Below are 19,859 nucleotides of genomic sequence, written 5' to 3'. Positions count from 1 at the left end.
ATTCTTTTTTTCTTTCATTTAATTTAATTTAATTGGACGGATGGACATACACATACGGTATATTTCACTGAATTATGATTCAGAACTGGAACATTGTTCTTTACTGCAAGTCAAATATTTTGCTGTGTGTTTCAAAATATATACTGATGCAAAAATATAAACATGGAAAATCCCTGTAATACAAGGTTGAGCCTTTAAGAGTAACATACAGCAGCATGTATTTAGTGGGTTTAAAATGAAAATATAAGAGAGATTCTACTTGAGATAAAGATTTAATACACTTTTGTACAATTATGGGCCGACAATCAGACAGTAATCAGCAGGTTACAGAGAGGACCAATCACTGGTTCTACAGTGGCTACGAAACAAAAGTTACACCTCTCGATTATGTACTTCTTTAAACCAACCTTCGTCATCCATACAAATTCATCTCTACATAAATCAAAAAATATATAGTTTACAGCATACTGTATTGTTGTTGACTCCTCATTTCAACAGAACCTCGATCAACATCACCGACTGAATTTGTCGGTTAAGACGGGTGAAAAAGAGCAGTGCCCCTCTACCTTTTCTGTCTTCCTATGAAGGCCATGTGACGGAGGTGGAAATGGCACCAGAGCTGATATCCCTTTCTTCTCACTCACGGACTCTTCTTGTTAGCTGGAGACAGTGAGTACAGAGTGAGTAATTCAATAAGTCAAGTATTCATTTATTACTTTCCTTTTCAATCATGAGGCAATGTGCTTCTTCTAACTTCCCCCATCCACCTCCACACTTGAGAAAAGTGATACAAGTTCTGCAACTTCCATCTGTGGCAGCCCTCGTTGTCTTACTGCAGCTTAATTATAAAATATTGGCGCCGTTTTCTGTAAAGATTACTCACTGTAGGAGGCCCTACGTAATTTGGACCGCAGGGTTTGTCACGGAAAATAATACAATGCAACTGGGCTTTCTGTATTAGATTTCCGCTTTTAGCCTCCTTGACATTTCAAGCTGCATGAACTAATACATCTGTTATTTGTTGATCATTTGATTATTAACATACTTCACAAACCAAATCAGCTGCCCTGCTGGAGACGCAGAAACAGCTCAGCAGACGGTCTGGGTTTTCTCGCCCTGCCACGCAAACACGCGCTCACAAAAGATGCACAATTCAGCCTCTCAGTGAAAAAAGGAAAGCGGGAGGGAAAAAAAAAACATTTCTCTTCTTCCTCCTTTGAGCGTATGAGCACTCTGACACCGGCATGGAACAAAGCCCGTCATCACATGCTAATCTCGAATTTCAGGGCTTTTATTTCACCCAAATGCCACCCCGCCGGCCTTGTGAATTATTGACAGACTGACACCAATGCGAGAGGACACATAAAAGAGGCTAAAAGCTCCGGCCCTGGAAGAGCTTGTCCTCTCCTATTGCCGTCAACAGGGAGAGAAACTCTGCTAATGCTTCTCTGGGAGCTCACGGTAACTTTGAGACTGAAGTGCCAACATATGACTCCTGACCTACAGCTGCACTATACAGGAGAGAGAGATTGTGTGCAGCGCTGCTCTCTTTGGTCTTTATAAAGAACTGGAGTATAATTACAAGGACACCAAGGCAAAGCTGTGAATTATCTGATCAAAATGATGAAATTAAAAGCAGTCAGTCACACACGGTTAGCAGTGCACACAGCCTTTTAAAGTCATTCGGATTTGACTGTTGCTCGTCGTTTCCCCCTTTCCAAGAAACGTCACACCGTGGTATTTGGCTCGGCATGCAGTCATTTAGTCTGCGTGATGAAAAGTAAATTGAGGTAAGCCGTGTGTCAACTAGACACTCCAGTATTTGTCAGTTTTGCGTCTTCTCACGCCCACGCCTCATTTTGCTTAAGATTAAGATGTAGAGAAACAAGAGGAAACAGACAGTGAAGATGGATTAAAAACAAAACTAAACAAAAAAAAAAACACAAAAAAAAAAAACAAGTGTGAGCGGAGAGGAGCAGAATGAAACAAAGCCGTCGGCAGAGATGAGAAGCGGTGTTTGGAGAGTGTCTTTGCTCTTTCTACTGCTATCTAATCCACCTCGCTCTCATTGCTGGCACCCTCGGGCTGCCTCAGTTTGTCCACCTGTTCGTTAATCTGTCCATCCCCACCACGCCGATCCACGGTCTGCATGCGTACATCGTCCTCCTCCTCCTCTACCTGGCTGAGATCATCCTCCTCTTCTTCTTCTTCCTCCTCCTCCTCCTTCTCCTTCTTCTTCTCCTCCTCCTCCTCCCCCTGTACCTCCATGTGGTCCTTCAGATCCAGGGCCTGGGTTGCGCCCTCGCCCACAGCGCTGTCGTCTTTGTCGATACCATGCACTCCATCGGGCCCTCCCAGTGCATCCTGGGGGCTGTGGTGTCCATCTCTGATGGGGGAGGAGCTGGCGGACTCGTTGCTGACGGGGGAGATGTCGCTGCTGCTGTTGGTGTGGTTGACTGGCGACGAGCCGGGTGCCGAGGGTGGCTTCAGGGGAATCTGCCATAAGGGGATTTTAGGAATCGCGGGAGTGGACGGGAACTGTCTCCTGTAGAAAACGAGAAAGAGGAAGATCACGACCTCATCAAAAACCTCACTGTGATCAAAATGTGTGAAAAGAGCTTTCCCACGATCAGCCACAAAACTACACATAGCCTCCTTAGTCAGGCGTTGAATGAGAGCATATCTTCAACACGAGTTTACATTTTAGCATGCAGTCACACACACAAAGCACCGTATGAAAATCTCATAATTACAGCTCAGAAAATGCCCCCCCCCCCCAAACCACCAGATGTTTCTCACACCTGGTAAAGATGCTCTGAGATTTTTGTTTAATCACATCCACGGCAGCTTTTAAGATCAAAAAGACAACGTTGAATCGTAATGGGATAAGCGCTTCTTAGTGTTTAAAAAAAAAACACAACAACAACAGTTTGCAGATGATTTCGATCATTTGAACAGGAAGGGAACACACTTGGAAACAGATGGTGATTCAGAGCCTTTCGTTTGTGATTCAAGCCTTTGCCAGAAAACTCATTGTGAGAGTTGGGATGAAGTCAGGAAAGCAAATGACAAAGGGCATATTATTGCTGATTAGAATGTACGAGGCGAACAAAACGTGCTCAACTAGACAGTTCTGAGGCAATTTTCATCCTCGCCGGTTTTCTGATGTACACCACCTACTTCAGGCTTCAGTATGGACACTGATACATAATCATGCATGCTAATGGGGGCCTGACGGAGCCCGACTAGATTGGGGATACAACGATGGGAAGAACGAGGGGATGTCTGGCAATAGACGATGAGACCTTTAACAACACAGAATACTTTACAGCGTGCATAAACAAGTGGCAGGTGGGTCGGATAAGACTTTACACCGTAAACAAATAAAATGATCGATTGGAAAAGTATCCGTTTCATCAGGACACAGCTAAGTTTTTAGTTCATATAGGTCATTTCTGTATGTGCCCATAAAAGGACTGAAGTTGTATCGGAGCAATGATGCACGTGTGGTTATTTTGCTTACCAATAAAAGCAATAAAACACAGAAGACCAGCTGATGCCTGCAGTATGCTAATCGACCGAGGCAAGTTGTGAAGTAAAAGAAATGGTGCAATCAGTATTATAACCTCCAGTGCCTGTGAGATTAAACATATTTGAGATTAATGATTATGTTTTCAGTGTGCGAGCAATTTGGAAGAGCAATGTGACAATCCGTGTTCTTTTATTTTATTTATTTAGACACAAGCACAAACTTTCAGGCCATCAACAACAGTGTTCTGTTCCGTAGAAGCGGTTATATAATGATGGTTGCGTGATGATTGTTTCGTAGTAACTATGTGATCATTGTTTCTGAGTTGTAAACTCAGAACTCCAGAAACCATAAATGTATTTAAATGATGAATCTAAAGGTGAACTTCTCCCTAGAGCTTTCAACCACATCTCACAGTCTTCTTACACACCGTAACACAGTCAAAGTGTTACATTTCCCCAAAGCCAAACAGACCCCAGCGACCATCTACCATACGTTCTGCTCTTGTCCTTTTCTGGTCATCCTAATTAGATACAATTTCCAATAGTTATGGCTGTAATAGTATCATCAAAGAGAAGATGCAGAACATTAAGCTGGTGAAAATCAGATGCAGCCTCACCGGTGTTTTTTAGGACCTATACTCGCTCTAGCACTAGCATAGGCTATTATTCCTGGGGTCCTTACGCATTCCTCACAAACCTCCGCTGAGAAATGAAGCCAAAAACCTGCAGTTCTCTTAAAACTATCTTGAGGCTGGTTCAATCTCAATTAAAATGCCAAACTTTACAGCAGGAATAAACATGTTTACTGCCTGGTTCGAAAAAACAAAACATTTTAAAAACATTGAGGACGGTTTCTTCAAACACTAACCATGACCTTTGATTGGGAATGTGTCTGTCATTTTGCAGCATTTAGAGCAGTCAGTTGATCCCTAAACCACACATTCTTTCATTTTACAGCCTAACAGCGGGATAAAATATGTTTCTGAAAACATTTGAGGACAAAAATAGGCAATGCAGTAAATAAATCTTCATTCATATTTGATCAGCGCTGCCTAGTTCAACAGTGTGATCGGAGTTCACGAGCTTAAGGAGCAGTGATTGACAGCTGCGTTAGAGACTCCTTTCCTTCGGGCGCAGTGGATTCTTGCAAATGCCATTAGGAGCACTAAGAAGAGCCAGAGGAACCTGATTTATTCACAGATCATCTGTCTTGTGTACTTCTGTCAGGATACAGTGACAGTTTGAGCAAATACGCCAAAACATATTATTTTAATTAAAGTAAACATACTGAACCTTGAATCTGTCAATACCCAGTTATTACATGTGCAAACCCCCTGAAATAAAGTAGGGATAACAAAAGAGCAACATGGTGTTATGTGAATAGTTCAAACGTATTTTAATGTCAGATATAAATGTAATGTGAGCTTTGTTCCTCTTTAACACCGTCAAATGGTTCAAATGGACTGCATGCAGGATCTCAAAAGTGCATCAAAACAGTGAGTGGTTGGCCCTTGAACACACACACACACACACCTGCACTGTTTCATGCGTTTCATTCTGTGACGGTGACCTGGATAACTTTGTTACCTGCCGAGCAGTAAGCCCTTCAAAGAGACGATCTCAGCCTTCAGCTCTCCAACTGTTTGGTTGTCCAGAATGCGGTAGGTTGAAGACGATGTCTATTGGAAACACACAAGTGAGACACACACAACAAATGTCACACACACACACACACGAGCACTGTTCAGTTCACATGCAGGGTTGGAGGACAAAGTCAATACACATCCTTCAACAACTCCTCTGTGCTCAGTCTCATCAACATGAAATAATAAAAAAAGCTTTGTTTGGAAAAAAGGACATTGGGTTCAAGGTAAACAAATATGGTAAATGCAAATGCTGAAAGCCGCATGTTTTTGTGTAGTCGGGTCATTCGTCACCATAACAACCTGGGCCAACGGCCTACTGCTGGTGATAACGTACAATCCCACTGCAGTCACCTTTATGGCCTCGGCTGCTCAGAAAGTCCAGTGAGTGTGAATCATGCTGTTTTTACATAAGTTTCCATGCTACCTAGAAAAGATTGGGCCAGTGTCCAGTGTTTTGGATAATTACTTTATCTGGAACAATGGCCACATTCATGAAGGTAGACCAAAGCTGAGCAGTTTGTTTTGTTCTTTTTGTCTTTTATCAAAAGGCGTGTGTTATCACACACTCACGCACGCACACGCACGCACACACACACACACACACGTTACAGGGGCATAATGGCAAGTATTTGAATGGCAAATCTATCTCCGCAGCACTCATTTTAGGGATAGGCATGACTTTGGCAGAGCGAGCTATGAAATGATGAGTTTTGAGAAAAGCCTTGAGGAGAAAAAATGCAATCGTGCTAAAACTGGACGACAGCTGTTGCAAAGCCTTGTAGACTTTTGGGTTACTGCAAAATGAATGAAAATCGTCTAGCAACTCAAACAGGGAAGACCGTAAAGGCCCAACATGGAGGTCAAGATAACTGAGTTTGTGAGATATTTACAAATATAAGAGAGAAGAAGAAAAACACATTTCTACTACATCAAACCATTGCAAGTTGTACCTCCCCAGGACGCTCAAAGCAATCCAAATCAAACGGTCATTGGTTGAACCGCTCATAGACAAATGCAACTTGTGACGAGGCATCATGAGAAGGCGTTGCTTGTAAAGAGTCTCAACACAAAAGACTGGGATCCAGTGATGTAGATAATTGTTCCCCACACACAATCCATTCCTGGATAAAAAGCACAAACATGTGCAAGAACTGATGACTGATGAGACCAGAGGGAAGAGAGGGAGAAGACGAGGGAGAAAGTGGGATAAAAGAAAAGTAAAAACTCTAATTAAGACTCTCCTGACTCACCAGAGGAAGCTTGTTAGGCAGCGTGGACCCCCTATCGAGGGGAGAGGGATAACTTGGACTCTTTCGCTTGTAATTAAATCTAAGAGAAATTAATTGAATCACTTCTGAAAGGGATCAGACTCATTTACAGTGGAAGGAGGGACGCAGAGGAGGAGAAGTGAAGGGAGACAGAAAAGGAGACTTTTTTGGGCTCTTATCAACTCCTAAACCTCACTGATAAGGAGCTTTAGAGGCGGTGCATTGGAGGCCTGCTGAAGACACTCTTATTACAGCCGTCACCTCATTAGAACCATCTTAATCCCTCGCCTCCCCAAGGCCCCCGTATAATAAGGCTGGATTCTGCTTCTATCTCATTTTACATTAAAAAAAAAAAGAATTAATTGCTGTATGGGCTGAGCTGAAAGACTTCCAAGTCACAGAATCAACTTAAGATATATGCAAATTGCTCCAAATAACTGAAAATTATTATATCACTTAACATAAGAGGGAAAAAAAATGGGCTTTAGAGTAGAATTGTTAAACCGCCAGCTACATAATGTGCATTATCCACCGAGCAGCACCCTATAATATCTCACATCAAGACAACAACACTACCACTGACATACGTCTTATTAAGTCTGAAGAAACCTAATTAAATGGTGGACCAGGACTGGATTTCAGCTTTAAAATACATTATGTGAATGTGTGTACGCACACACACACACACACACACACACACAGTGTGTAAGGATCTTGTGTTAAGTGCACTAGCTGCTTGGGCGGAGGCTGAGTGGAGGGGTATCAATGACGGGAAAGATTGAAAGAAACGCCGCCGACTTTAAAAGCCCCACCTGAAGTGTTGACACATATCAAATAGACCTCGGGACGCGTGTGTACGACGTGATGTTTTAACAAACTGCTGATCAAAATATTTAACTTCTGCAATGATTTAGTGGCTTTGGCTACAAAAGCACCGTCATCAAGAAGACACTTCCAGGTCTGTGGATGTACACCAGTCAATGTTTGACTGTGCGGTGCAGAATAAGACCCCTATGGTATTATTCTTACTGTCAATTTATTTCTCTTTATGCGTGACTTTATTGTTTTGCATATGTATGCTATTTTGCAATGTATTGCAGAATGCAATTTATTCTTTGTACATACGTTCTCGCATTCCAAAATCCTTCTATTGTTTAAGTTGTATCTTTACCTATCAATTTAATTAAAAGATATTTCAAACGAACATTACAATTTGTAATTAACCTTAAATATTGCATGTATAACTGGAATGCATTTTGTATTTCCTTGGAGACGTGAGTTAAATGCATACATCTAAATGTTGACAGAGATTCTCCTGCTGCTTCCTAGGATGTGGACGTGTAGATGTCTAGAGGCCTTTGGCTGCGAACATGTACGACCTCTTTATTGCCTATTTATTACTCCATGTTCATGCCCTGTTGAATCATTCACTTGACCCAACTGGTTCTAGAGACTACATGTGACAAGTTCACCCTGAAGAAGGAAACATCTGCAAAACTGAATTTAGATTTAAAAGTAAAAAGATCCCAAGTTCTGAGTGCACTTGGCTCTGGTGTTTGACTTCCTTCATACTTCCCGGTGTACAGGTGCAGGGCTCTGAGGGCTCTGTGTGGCCTTAACGGTGGAGAACATAACTCCCCACCTGGCACTGCACATCGCAGAAAGCATCATGCATGAACAAAATAAACAAACAAACGAACCAACCAACCAAAACCAACAGAACAACTCAACCTGAAAGAGAGGTGCCACCTATTACATTATCAAGCACCACTGTGCCGGCTGGATGCGTTTTCTTCTTCTGTTTTTCTTAGTGTGTAAATACTGTACGTGGTAAAGATTCACTCTAACCGGTTTCAAAGTCTTGTCACTAATATGTCTAGGGCGGGTGCCTGGGTGTGATCGGGGTCGGCCTCTTTCCGCCGGTTAACAAAGTGCTTCAAGAAGAAGAAGAAAAAAAAGGAAAAGATTTCACAAGCAGAAAAAAAAAAAAAGAACAAGAAGACTATCAACTCTAGCAGCACCCAAGGACGGCAACGCATCTGGTTAAATGAAGATAAATGCCTGTGGACCATTAGCAACAAGATAAGATCTTTAACAAGGCTTGTTTAAGAGTGTCTGAAGGCAAATTAATTCACAACTACTCCGCCGGCAGACAGTGTGTTTTCGTGTAACGCATGTATATTTATGATGGAATTAGTTTCAAAAGGAAGTCCCCAGAGGAGTGTTTTTGAGTGGAAACACTGGTACAGTGCAATTGATTTCTCTCTATTTATGCACTTTCCCACTGGCAGTTTGTCTCGCGCAAGCAAGGAGGCGGTTTCTAATCTTCTATGTAGTATCCACTAATAAAGAGAACGATCAGTGAGTTGAGACAGCAGGGAAAACACAGCTAACAGGCAGATTTGTAATAATAATGGAGCAGAAATAGACTTGGCTGCTTAACATCAGGGCTGGATCATCCTCGTGGCAAATCTTATCCTGAACACCAGTGGTGGTAAAATGCAGCAGCATGTCTTCAAAGAGTTGTGATAACCGGGAAAATTGTGAAAAAGAGAGGAACTGTCTCAGGCTCTGACGTCTGGAAATGTGCAGCATCAGCGCGTGCTCTCAGTGTGTGTGTGTGTGTGTGTGTGTGTGTGTGTGTGTGTGTGTGTGTGTGTGTGTGTGTGTGTGTGTGTGGACATGAGTCAGTCTGTTTAAACTCACTTCCATGATGAGGTCCCCAGTTTAGGGACAGTAAATGCACACCGCAATTGAGCGGTTTCAAACCTACGAGAACTGTTTTCTTAGCAGCTGAGGAACGAGAAGGCTCCATGTGTTTCGGGTTAAAGGCACATTTCCGCGTTGAGAGGTATAATTAGTAAGCGTGGCGCACTTTGAGCAGCGTGGTGAGGCAAACTCCCCGAAAGCCGCAAACGGTGAATGATAAGTAGCTCGCCAGCTCCAACATGTGTTTCTCATCAAACATCACGGACCTGAAAACAATTTCCCAATTTCCCCCGTGGCCTGCGACAACAGAGGGCCTTGTGCCGACTCGCAGGGAAAATTTAAGATCAACGCTATAGCTATAAAGCAGAGTTTATGATTTGTTTAATGGGTGTTTTGATGTGAATTATACTTTTTATACACTGCCGCTGTCCAACAAGGCACTCGTAGCAAATGAAGTAGATACTTTTTAATCCAATCTGTGATCTGGTTTTGACAAATGGAAAGAGAAAACATCCCTTGTCCTTTAGAAGCTGGAGGGAACTCATTGTTTGAAGGGGAGCCTACAGTCTGGCTGACAGAAAACCTTTCATAATTTTCAGATTTCCGATGAGCATGGGGTCGAACCGGATCGTACCTCACACATGCTGATCTGAGCTTTCGTATGCACCGCTCAGAGAGACTTAGAAGTTGAAACAGCACAAAATCAGCTATGAGTCGTCAGTTTTTGATGAACCTCGTCCAGGGAAGAGATTCATATTTTTCTTCCTCGTTTGTGCCGAAGCAGATGTGTCCGCATATGTTTTCCTGCGATATCCAGATGCTGCAGCGAAACACCCATGTGCTTAACAAGCTGTGGACATAAAACATTGTCGAAGATAGTCTCTTCCAAGGCACTTTTTTTAGAGCCCAGAGATCATAAAGCGATTTACGAGCGGTGTTGTAAAAAAGCAAGCAACATTTCATCCCTGCACATAAGTTTTTAGACCAATCACTCAAACCGATTCACCTAAACACTTACAATTCTGAGTAGATTATGAAAACGGTCTATAAACATCAAGCCGAGGAGAAGCGACAATATGGTTAAAGATGATGGTCCCATGATGAGATGCACCATACTTTTTCGCAGCTTGTGTTCTGATGATATACAGTATAATAAGGCTGTCCGTCTGAGCTAGTTATGACTCGGGGCAGTGCAAGGGATTTTAGTACGCGGAGGCCTCGAGAAACCCTTTCTCTCTCCTCATCAATCTGGAGATTTCAACTGGCAACTTTACTTTCACTGAGCTCTTCTGCAATTTCACGAGTTAGTGCCCGTCTAGCTTTTCTCAAAAACGTTAAATCACACATAACGGACCTGGAAGGTGCAGTCCGTTCCTTTCATGTTCAAACTACACGACGATCGTCTGCCAGTCGTTTCAACTCATTGTTGTTACTTTGCCGAAAATATATAATATCACAAATATGTAATTTATTGAAATGATTAAGTCGATGTTACCGGTGTTTTCAAAACCAAGAGGCGAGGCACCAGATTAACATTTAGGGTCATCGCCAACAGCAACAAATGTGCCAGTATCTGCTGTAACTAAATGACGTTAAAACAACTCAAATCTGGAGTAGGATACAGTGATGCAAAAAAAAATAAAATAAGAGCTGGTAGCTACCTCTGATGCAGCCAGTTCCTGTGAGACCTCCTGGATTCTCTGCTGCTGCTGGATCAGGAGCTCCTGGATGGAGACCAGGGTCTGTTGCAGCTGGCTGACTGTGGAAACAAGATGACAAATCAGCAAAGTTCTATTAAATAAAAAAGGAAGTCAGATTGTGTGAGAATGCCGTTCGGTTGCCACAGAACTGAACATTTTCTTTCAGCGTCGATGACAGAACTGATGAGACTCACTTGTGTCACTGATCAAAGGCGCCCTCTAAGAATTGTAATCAAAGCTAATACCCGGTAACTTAAGTCGCAGCTTTTGGGTCCGAGGTGCTGGGGGTAGCGGGTGGGAGGGAGGGAGGGGAGGGGGGGGGGGGGGGGGGGGGGGGGCATATAGGATGGAGATATTAATCTCTATGCTGAACTTAAATCAATAACAGTCTCTAACCTTCCATTATCCACCCAGACACTGCCTTCTAATGCATCTTAAATCCTCAAACGATCAACAAAGGAAAAAACAAGGCTCTCATTTGGGAGGAGGCTGCCAGACAAAAGTCCCCCTAATCCTAATAAATATTGTTCTTTTCCATTGACTTTGAAGATTGAATTAGTTCAAGTGTTGGTGTTGGACGAGGGTGTATGATTCAAATAACACCGGGCACAGTTTGTTGCCCCCTGCTTCCAGTCACGCGTGTATTACCAAACAATGCATTAAGTTTCCCCGAGCTGATTATATTACAGAAAACCAATAAACATTCATATAAATCATGGGCGTGTAAAGTGTTAAATCAAGCCTAATAGGATTAACATCAACAGATATTGTGGCGGTCCACTGCTGAGGTTGTCAGGCCGATGGTTTAAAAGCCTGCGCTGCAGCCGGCTGGACGGGAGGGTAAAGAACCCTCCTCTCACATTAACCCAGGCCGGGACACAACACAGAGCCCGGCTTGGAGTCTGTGTTTCTTTGAAAAACCAACACAGACAAAATATTGATCTTTTCAAAGAAGCTAATATCTCGCAGTGACACCTGTGTTTAATGGGTGGGGGTTGTATCAATATAGGTGGGGTGCAGAGAAACGTTTGATCTTTCCGTGCTTGCTAGAATCCTATGGAATACGAGTTTGAGCAGGATCGCTGGTCGGGGCCAAAAAAAACCCATTGTGCAAACAACTTGAGTTCGTTACTCAGCCTGAGCTCCCGAGTGTGACCAGCCTTCTGAAAACGGTAATAAAACTAAAATACCGCGGCCATCCCCGTTTAAAAAAGGTGTTACTGTGACAGGGTGTGCACGCTAAACCAAGAGCTGCCCTATTAGTCTCCGATTCCACCTCGCCCGCAAAACAGCTTATCCAGATGTGTGCGTCGGTCTGCCAGCCTGTAACGCTGCGCCTCCTGAATTACCACTGGCACCGCTTTTTTCAGCCACTTCAGCCAAACAGTCAGACTCTTTTCATGTGCCTCCACAAAGTCGACTCCTTTGTACTGTTCAGACACTTGACAAAAATGCATAACTTCCATCCCCAGTTATCACAGATATGAAGCCAAGAATAATGAAGTCAATGACTTTGGCCAGGCATGAATCGGAAAGGAGGCTGTAGCCTGCAATGTGTGTGTGAGACAGAATAGGAGACAAGATGATGTGTGAGGCTTGCAGCTGCTGTGAGGAGGGTGCACATTGTGTATCAGTAAATTATTCAGTAAATACCGCGATATAATGTACACTACATATGTCCGGGCCTGTCTCTGTTTTAATGGCCAGCTGGTCACCAATATGGCTCCCACCGACAAAGAGTGGCCAAACAGCCGCACAATTCCATTACAGCCTGGCTGCGCTGGAAGTAGTTCCAAGATCCATTCATTAATTGTCTGTGTGAAGTTGTAGGCAAATCATAATGGGAGTCAAGGCCCCTACTCTGGAGCTGGGGCTGGCGAGAGAGACTAATGTGGTCCCCATTCAAAAGGATACATCACCTCATTGCGCCCGGCAATCGAGAAATACATGAACTTTAACAAAAGGGGGGTTCAAGCAATTGGCAGCAGCGAGGCAGTCGGGTCGCTAATTACTCAGCGCAGCGAGGAGAGAGGGAGCGAGACGGAGAGGAAGACAAAGGGAAAGCAGAGGGAGAAAACTCTCAGTGTAATTACAACCCCTCTCCCCAACTGTTAACTACAACAGTCATTAACTACAATAGCAGCTTGGCTACTGCAGTCATAGCAAATTAGTTCCCCACACTGGCTGAAGAAAGGACCCATGTTTTCTTCTCTTTTTTCCCCCACTGGAGTCTCACCTACTCGCTGCAGAGCACAGGAGGACTCTACTGTGAAATCCGGTCTATACCGACAAGCAAACAGGGTTTTGTAACTTGGAACGTCTCCAGAGAGTGATAGATAGATCAAGAGAAACAGACAGAGGAAATGTGTTTGCATAGTTGGGAGAAAATGACCATAAAAGAGCACATATTTGTTAATCAGATTCAGGGCGACACACCTCGCACGCCATCTCACACAAACTGCTGCTCTCCGCCTCCCGAAGCCAGCCAGAAAACAATAGCATGGGTGTGACTGGATACAACGATAACAGCCATATTTCCATCTACACTATGTTGGTCCGTGACAGGAGCTCTTAACTCAAACACACTTAATTTGTTTTAATTTGGAGATGAAGGGAAAATCAAACAAAGGATGCTTGTATGAAAACTGACAAGGTCGTATTTATGATTCAAGTTAAGAACACCGCCTGTGGTGGAAACATTCGTTCGGCTCCTCTTTGTTTCTCTGCAGTTGAGAAACCTGCAAACACGTGCATGATGGGAATTCACACCGTTTTTTTCTACCAGACCTGGAATGATCTCTGCGCAGACAAACCTCCTTTACCTCCTTTTTATTTTGTTTGATATCTCAGGCAGACAGGTGCACCACAGCTCATGCACACTTGAATGTGACTTCATTCTATTTAAAAAATGAATACGTTTGAATGAAATAACACATTTTGATTCACCATTTGATAAAATAACACATTTTGATTCACCCGTCTACCTATCTCAATGGGAATCGGTCCCTTTCAGGGAAAAAAAAACACTCAGTTCAACAGCACCGCTAACGAGACCAAACTTTTTTATTTGTAAATGTGAGAGTGCCTCTCACATTTACGCCTCCCTGGATTTTTAATTATACTGACGAAGAGCTCGGAAAGCTTCTCTCATTCTCCTCTCTCTCTCTCGCTCTCCATGTCTGACAGCCAGGTTGAGATTCCTCACCTGTCCAACATGGGAGCCGCACCTGTCACTGTGCACTTAATCACACCAGGGCCAGTGCTGAGCCCAGACGCCACACAGTGCCATGCCGCACGCACATCCTGCGCACACACACACACACACACACAGAAAATTAAATGAACTTCTCGCAACCTAAGACGGTGGATGTTGATGATGGCGGTGGAGCTTCGGATGGGAGTGAGGTTGGTGCAGGGGGAGACGGATGGAAGAGGGGGGGGGGGGGGAGGAGAGGATGGGCGGGGGTAGGGGGGGGAGAAAAGTTGTCATTTCCCAACTGCTCATTAATATTCCGAGGTTAAGAGCTTTTCAGCGAAACGTAATTAATTGAGCCCGAGCCTGACAGTAAACAAGCAATTTCAAATTAAAGCGAAATGACAGCGGCGTCATTTGTAAAAACGTGCGGGGGCCCCCGATTTTGGCGACAGATAAATGAGGGAAAATGTTAAGGAGGGAGAAAGTGATGAAGATATTAATCTTCACCTGTCTGTGTCAGCGTGCCACTCATTGCTGCAATGTTGCTCTCCATCCTCTGCAGATGCTTCTTGTCCTCTCGGCTGCCCATAATGAGGGGAAGGATGTATTTCTGCAATAAAAGCATGGCACAACATCACACTTCTCTCTGGAGGGAATGGGCAGACGATGAGGAAAAGACAGGGCCACCTCAACTCGGCAGCAGAGGGTCAAAGGCATTGTTTTATTGGACTAGTGCCTCATTGTCTAAACTGCCTGATTAGGTAGATGAAGAGTATCCAAGCAACGGTTTGTTATTCTAAATGATCAGACTAACCTATAATGAAAGTTTGTTATATGTTAGCATATATATAATGTTATATGCATGTTATCCAGTGTGAGTGTTAACCAGATGAACAGCTTGTTAGTGTCTCAATGAATCCTTAAATAATGTGTGTGGAGGCGAGTGACCCTGTGGGGCCCATTGAACGGCATACATGGTTTTTGTTTGTCTTGTTTTAAGGCTGGAAGAGGATCGCTTAAACCCTCACGGCCGGTTTGCAGCCCTCTGCTGCCTGAGCCAGGTTTTCGCTCCAGCTCCGGTGGCAAGCAGCCACACCAGTGCAAGTAATAAACACTTTTCAGAGAAAAAGATTAAATGAGTGTCAACACGTAGTAATTAATAAGTGGGTTGCTGGGAGTGTGGTGTTTACAAGGTGCGCCATAACATAAATAAAGTACGGGCAGAAGCCTGGACATATGGTGCGACTGGCGCTGCGCTCCAGTGACATGACAGCAACCTGTGCCGTCCCGCCAGGGAATCCCACCTCCCAGGCGACCGGTGGCTGGCAAACCCTGCTGCACGTAGGAAACAGTGGACTGGTACAGTGTGTGTTCTCATCAGTGGAAATACCGCAGGGACATGAGAATAAAGGACAGGAGACCGGGAATGTGTGAAGAAGGATGAAATAATAGGACATAACAGCATCTATAGAGAAGCCAATATGTCCGACAGGGTCAGGTAGGCATATGCAAGTACATGATACGCGCTTCCGTTCTCTCTCTTGCACACACACACACACACAGAGGAGAACGGCCTGTCATCCGGGCCGAGAGCTACTGCTAAAGCTCCTGTCCTCCTCTAAAACGAGAGTAATGGCTTCCACATGCCACTCAGACTACTACTAACAACCACTATGGGATTAATGTCACGGGGGACAAGGGGCCTCATGAGCTCATGTTCAAGGGCTGCTAAGCCCGATAAAAACCAGGGTGATTATTTTTTAGACGGTAGGACGTCAAAAAAAAAATGGCTGTGTGCTGTGTTAGCAACTATATTTTTTTTAAAGGAAAAAAAAATCTATTTGCGAGGAGGGAAGGTTGAGTTAAAAAGAAGGGGTTCAAATGAGATCATGCTTTGACGTAGAGCAGGGCAGCCTTAATAACAAGACCAGAGTGATGTTACATACTGCAGAGGCGCCTTCTATTCTAGCACCCTCATTCATCATAAATGATGGACTTGCTAAGCCCACCAATTTTAATGTAATATCAGGGAGACAGTACTGACAGATCTTAGAATGCAGAGGATAATTTGTACAACAAATTTAAGAAAGATTAACTGTGAAAACAAAGTGAGTGAAGAAACATAGAGCAGGAGCAGCAGGGTGTAACTTACATTGTAAAGCTGATGGAAGCCAAAGGCGATGCCCACCATGATGATGGTGAGGGCACCATAGTCTCTCCATCTGTAGCCTGCTGGACCTGGAGAGGATAAATCACCTGAACTGAATGTGAAGTTTTAGCTCCAAGGTACAGTATAAATCACGTACACTACATACATTTCTGCTGACCATATTTGAATGCATGTAAGATTGTTTTGATGTACTTTTTTGTCACTCTTGGATTTTTCTCAATGCATGGTTGCATACTTTCGATGCAGATTAATATAACAGGTCTGCAATACATTACCTGACTGTGATAATGTAACTTATAGTTGTTCTAATTGTGTAAAGGTTCTTTGTCGTGGATTAGACAACACAAGCAAGTTTTAAGAGTCCCCTAATGAATAAGAAGCGAGTCTGCCTGAAACATTCACCATCTAGTCAAAAACCCAGAAACGTGGTTTCCAGAATGATTACATTTGATGCTAAATATACACAATTTGTAGTGAATGCAAAATCCCTGATGTGGTCCTCTTAGATAAAGAAAATGTAAAGTCTTTTAGCAATTTACTTGTACACTTAATGAGCACCATACAATACAATTTATCTATTTGTGTTGTTTCAAATTCCATCTATTTATGCATTTGTTTCCACAAAACGTCTGAACTATAAAGGGTAAACAAGCACTTTATTCTGCTCCTCCATAAAGAACACCGTAGTCTTCCACTTTTTGGGGGTTGAGCCTAATACAGTGTTTGCATATAAACCTTCAAACAACTAAACGCAGGCTGAAAGGTGTGTGTGTGTGTGTGTGTAGGTGTGTGTGTGTGTTTAGAAGTTGACTGCCTTGCTGAGTGACAGATAATGTGAAAGTGTGTCATTGTGCAAGCTGTCATCTGGGTAGGCCAACTGTCTGTCAAAGTGGAAATCCCCCACATAAGAGAGGCATTCAACTGAAAATGTCACTAAACAACAAACCGGTCTGGAGGAAATCTACTGTGTGAGGTTTTTCTCCTGTTTGCTGTTGGCGGGGCCCAAATGAATATGAAATGATTGGCCGCCAGGCCACTGAAGTACGCCACTGATATTCTATTACAGGTCTGATTTCACCTAATGGGTTATGTGGTACATGTTTACTTGCTTGAAGTAAGTAAACCAGATTGATCTCGTGCCTTACCACTTGTGTGATTTGACATGCAAATAACATGAGAGACCCGCTGTCATATTAGACTACATGGTATTCAAGGTGAGTGCTATTCTATTCTGCTAGCTCAAGGCCAGGTTCCATTGCTGCTGCAGCATTCAGGGGTGAACCCGTGACCTTTACCATCGAAGATTTTTGAGTCATTCTCCAGCATCCATATGGTAACCACATAAATTTGGGTCTTCATCAACATTATAGCTGCGACAGACTGTCACCTATCCCAGAATGCCGTGCTTCTGAGAGGCCTGGGAGTCCTTGGGATAGGCGGTTGACCCTGAACGAGCCTCACTGCATCACTGGCATGCAGGGGTCTTCACTTGCTCTTTTCCCCCCTGTTAGGACCCTTCATTCTTCCTCCATCTCTCTTTTTTCCTCTACCACTTCCTTTTTTACCTCTGCCATCTTCCTTTTTTTATTTGGTCACTTAAGCTGTTGGAACTGTGGTATCCATCCCCCGTTTTTCCAATCTCCTCTCAAATTTATTGGGTTCAGTGGAGGCCTTCCTGTCCTTCTACCGCGTGGAAATAGAGATCAGAGTATCCATTACTTCGACAGAGATGGATGCGGGTCTCTGTGCACCGTCCCCATAACAAGGACATCAAAGAGAGGTAGCCCCCTCTTTTCAGCGTGACCCCCCCCCCCCATACAAGACGCCCTGCTCTCTCCTCATTATGCAGCTCCCTTATAGCCGTTTTGATATAAAACCCCCACTATGGACGGAGAGCCGCGAGTCTCCCTAACTACATGGCCATCCCATCAACATCACTTTCATTACAAAACATGAGATGCCAGGGGAGTCAAGGACAGGGTGGTAATAAATGAGGGTGGAATACATCTGGAATCATTGTCATATGGGTTAAGCATTACGCGGACTTCATTCTGCATTGGTAAATCAGTAGACAGCACTCATAACCTCCTGAGGTAATAAAGATACAGGTTGCGGCGTGGGGTCTTGCCAGCGTGGAACCCCTCGGAACAGAATGACAAGAGACTTCACGAGCTTGTGCGGTGCAATGTCATATCCCTGTATCTGAATTCACAATCAAGGCAAATGTTGTACGGCATGCATGTCTATAACACTTGTAAAGAGCCTGCTATTTGGCGAGCTACCGATAATCCCGTTTAAATAAATAGAAACAAAAAGGGAAGATCTCTCTCTCTCTCTCTCTCCAGGTAAACCTGAACTAAGGCTTTACATTTTTAAATTAAAGTTCTTTTTTTCCAGGTGAGACAGCGCACATAAAATATTAATACTATTTATATGCACCAGGTATCAACAGGGAGAAAAAGGGGCGTGTGCACTCACCATGTGGTGCAAGCGCCAGCTGAGTTGCATGGAGTGGATGTGGGGGCCCCACAGGGCTCACAGGCAGGATTTCTTCTGTGCTGCCAGAGCGCTGGATGGCCAACTCCACCTCCACATCCCTCAGCCCTGGAATCAAGACACACACACACACACACACATTTTAAGACGTTCAGAGGCGGCGAAGTGACTAAATGGCTCCTTGGCTATCATAATGTACGCTTAAATACTTCCCAAGCTGCCCACAAATCTTTTAAGTACAATTTAGAGAAAGTATGACAAATCTTCATTCAATTTTACCTTCCCTCTTCTCAAAAAAATACATTTTCATTTCATAATTCAGAAATTCCACAGAGAGCTTCCGTTTCAGGGACATCCATCAGAAGGAAGATGGTGTGGAAAGGTTCACACAATGAAATCTGAAACTCTGCGAGCCTATTAACTGCCACCAAAGGCAAAGAAAATAAGAGTCTGTCCACTTCTCCAGTTATATTTCCCATGTGGAGATTTCATACACCCCAGACAGCGAAAATGCATTATTTTAATTTCTTCATTGTAATGTAAATGTATTACATAATTTTGCAAATGCCAATATAATTTAATCTTCAGATCTTTTTAATGATTTTAGTGATGATTAAATTGCAAAGGGCTCCCTGATGGAGAATCTGATGGGAGGAGGGAAAAAAAATCTAATATGAACATCTCCTTTTGTGGCAAGAAAGGATTTTATTTCAGGCGCCATATGCTGCCATTGCTGTGGGTCTCATCTTTTAATGAGCGACTCGGTCTAAACAAAGGAGAAATAATTACAACTTTTGATGAACTACATTCAAAAACAACATGAACCAATTTGCAGAAAAACAATTAAAAGAAATATGAAGACAAAGAACCAAAACTGTTAAATAGAGCAGTTCTTAGACACCGATGAGCAGGATTTACCTTATAATGAAAAACCAGAAACATCTTTATCATCATGTTGTCATTGTGGACCAACAATGCGTCTTCTCCCTAACATCTCGCCATTACTTCCTTTTGCCATTTCCCTTGCTTATTGAGATTTGTAAGAGAGCCTTTTACTTGAACTATTCCCGATGGATTTAGAGAGTTTACACAAGCTCAGAATAAGCTTCCTCCGTCCTTTGAGAGAAATCGAGCAATTGGAAA

At 43.4% G+C, this 19,859-nt stretch overlaps 1 protein-coding gene across 3 annotated transcripts in view; it reads right to left on the bottom strand.

Moving 5' to 3' along the window:
- Window positions 1-271: 271 nt before the first annotated feature.
- Window positions 272-19,859, bottom strand: part of pex14 (peroxisomal biogenesis factor 14) — a 43,789-nt gene continuing 24,201 nt past the window's right edge. The window contains exons 4-10 of one of the 3 annotated variants that reach the window (XM_079274323.1): window positions 18,699-18,824; window positions 16,203-16,288; window positions 14,558-14,660; window positions 10,816-10,913; window positions 5,119-5,210; window positions 2,179-2,545; window positions 272-660 (exon numbers count right to left, since the gene is read on the bottom strand). In XM_079274323.1, the coding sequence (XP_079130449.1) occupies window positions 637-660; window positions 2,179-2,545; window positions 5,119-5,210; window positions 10,816-10,913; window positions 14,558-14,660; window positions 16,203-16,288; window positions 18,699-18,824 (896 nt within the window). In that variant the 3' untranslated portion in view covers window positions 272-636. Of the gene's footprint in view, window positions 661-1,911; window positions 2,546-5,118; window positions 5,211-10,815; window positions 10,914-14,557; window positions 14,661-16,202; window positions 16,289-18,698; window positions 18,825-19,859 lie in introns of those variants that run through there. The other 2 variants (XM_079274322.1, XM_079274324.1) reach the window with 2 other exon arrangements.

The sequence above is a fragment of the Melanostigma gelatinosum genome (assembly GCF_949748355.1).
Source record: "Melanostigma gelatinosum genome assembly, chromosome: 8".
In the NCBI taxonomy this organism is placed as follows: Eukaryota; Metazoa; Chordata; class Actinopteri; order Perciformes; family Zoarcidae; genus Melanostigma; species Melanostigma gelatinosum.
This window is presented reverse-complemented; position numbering and strand designations above follow the sequence as displayed.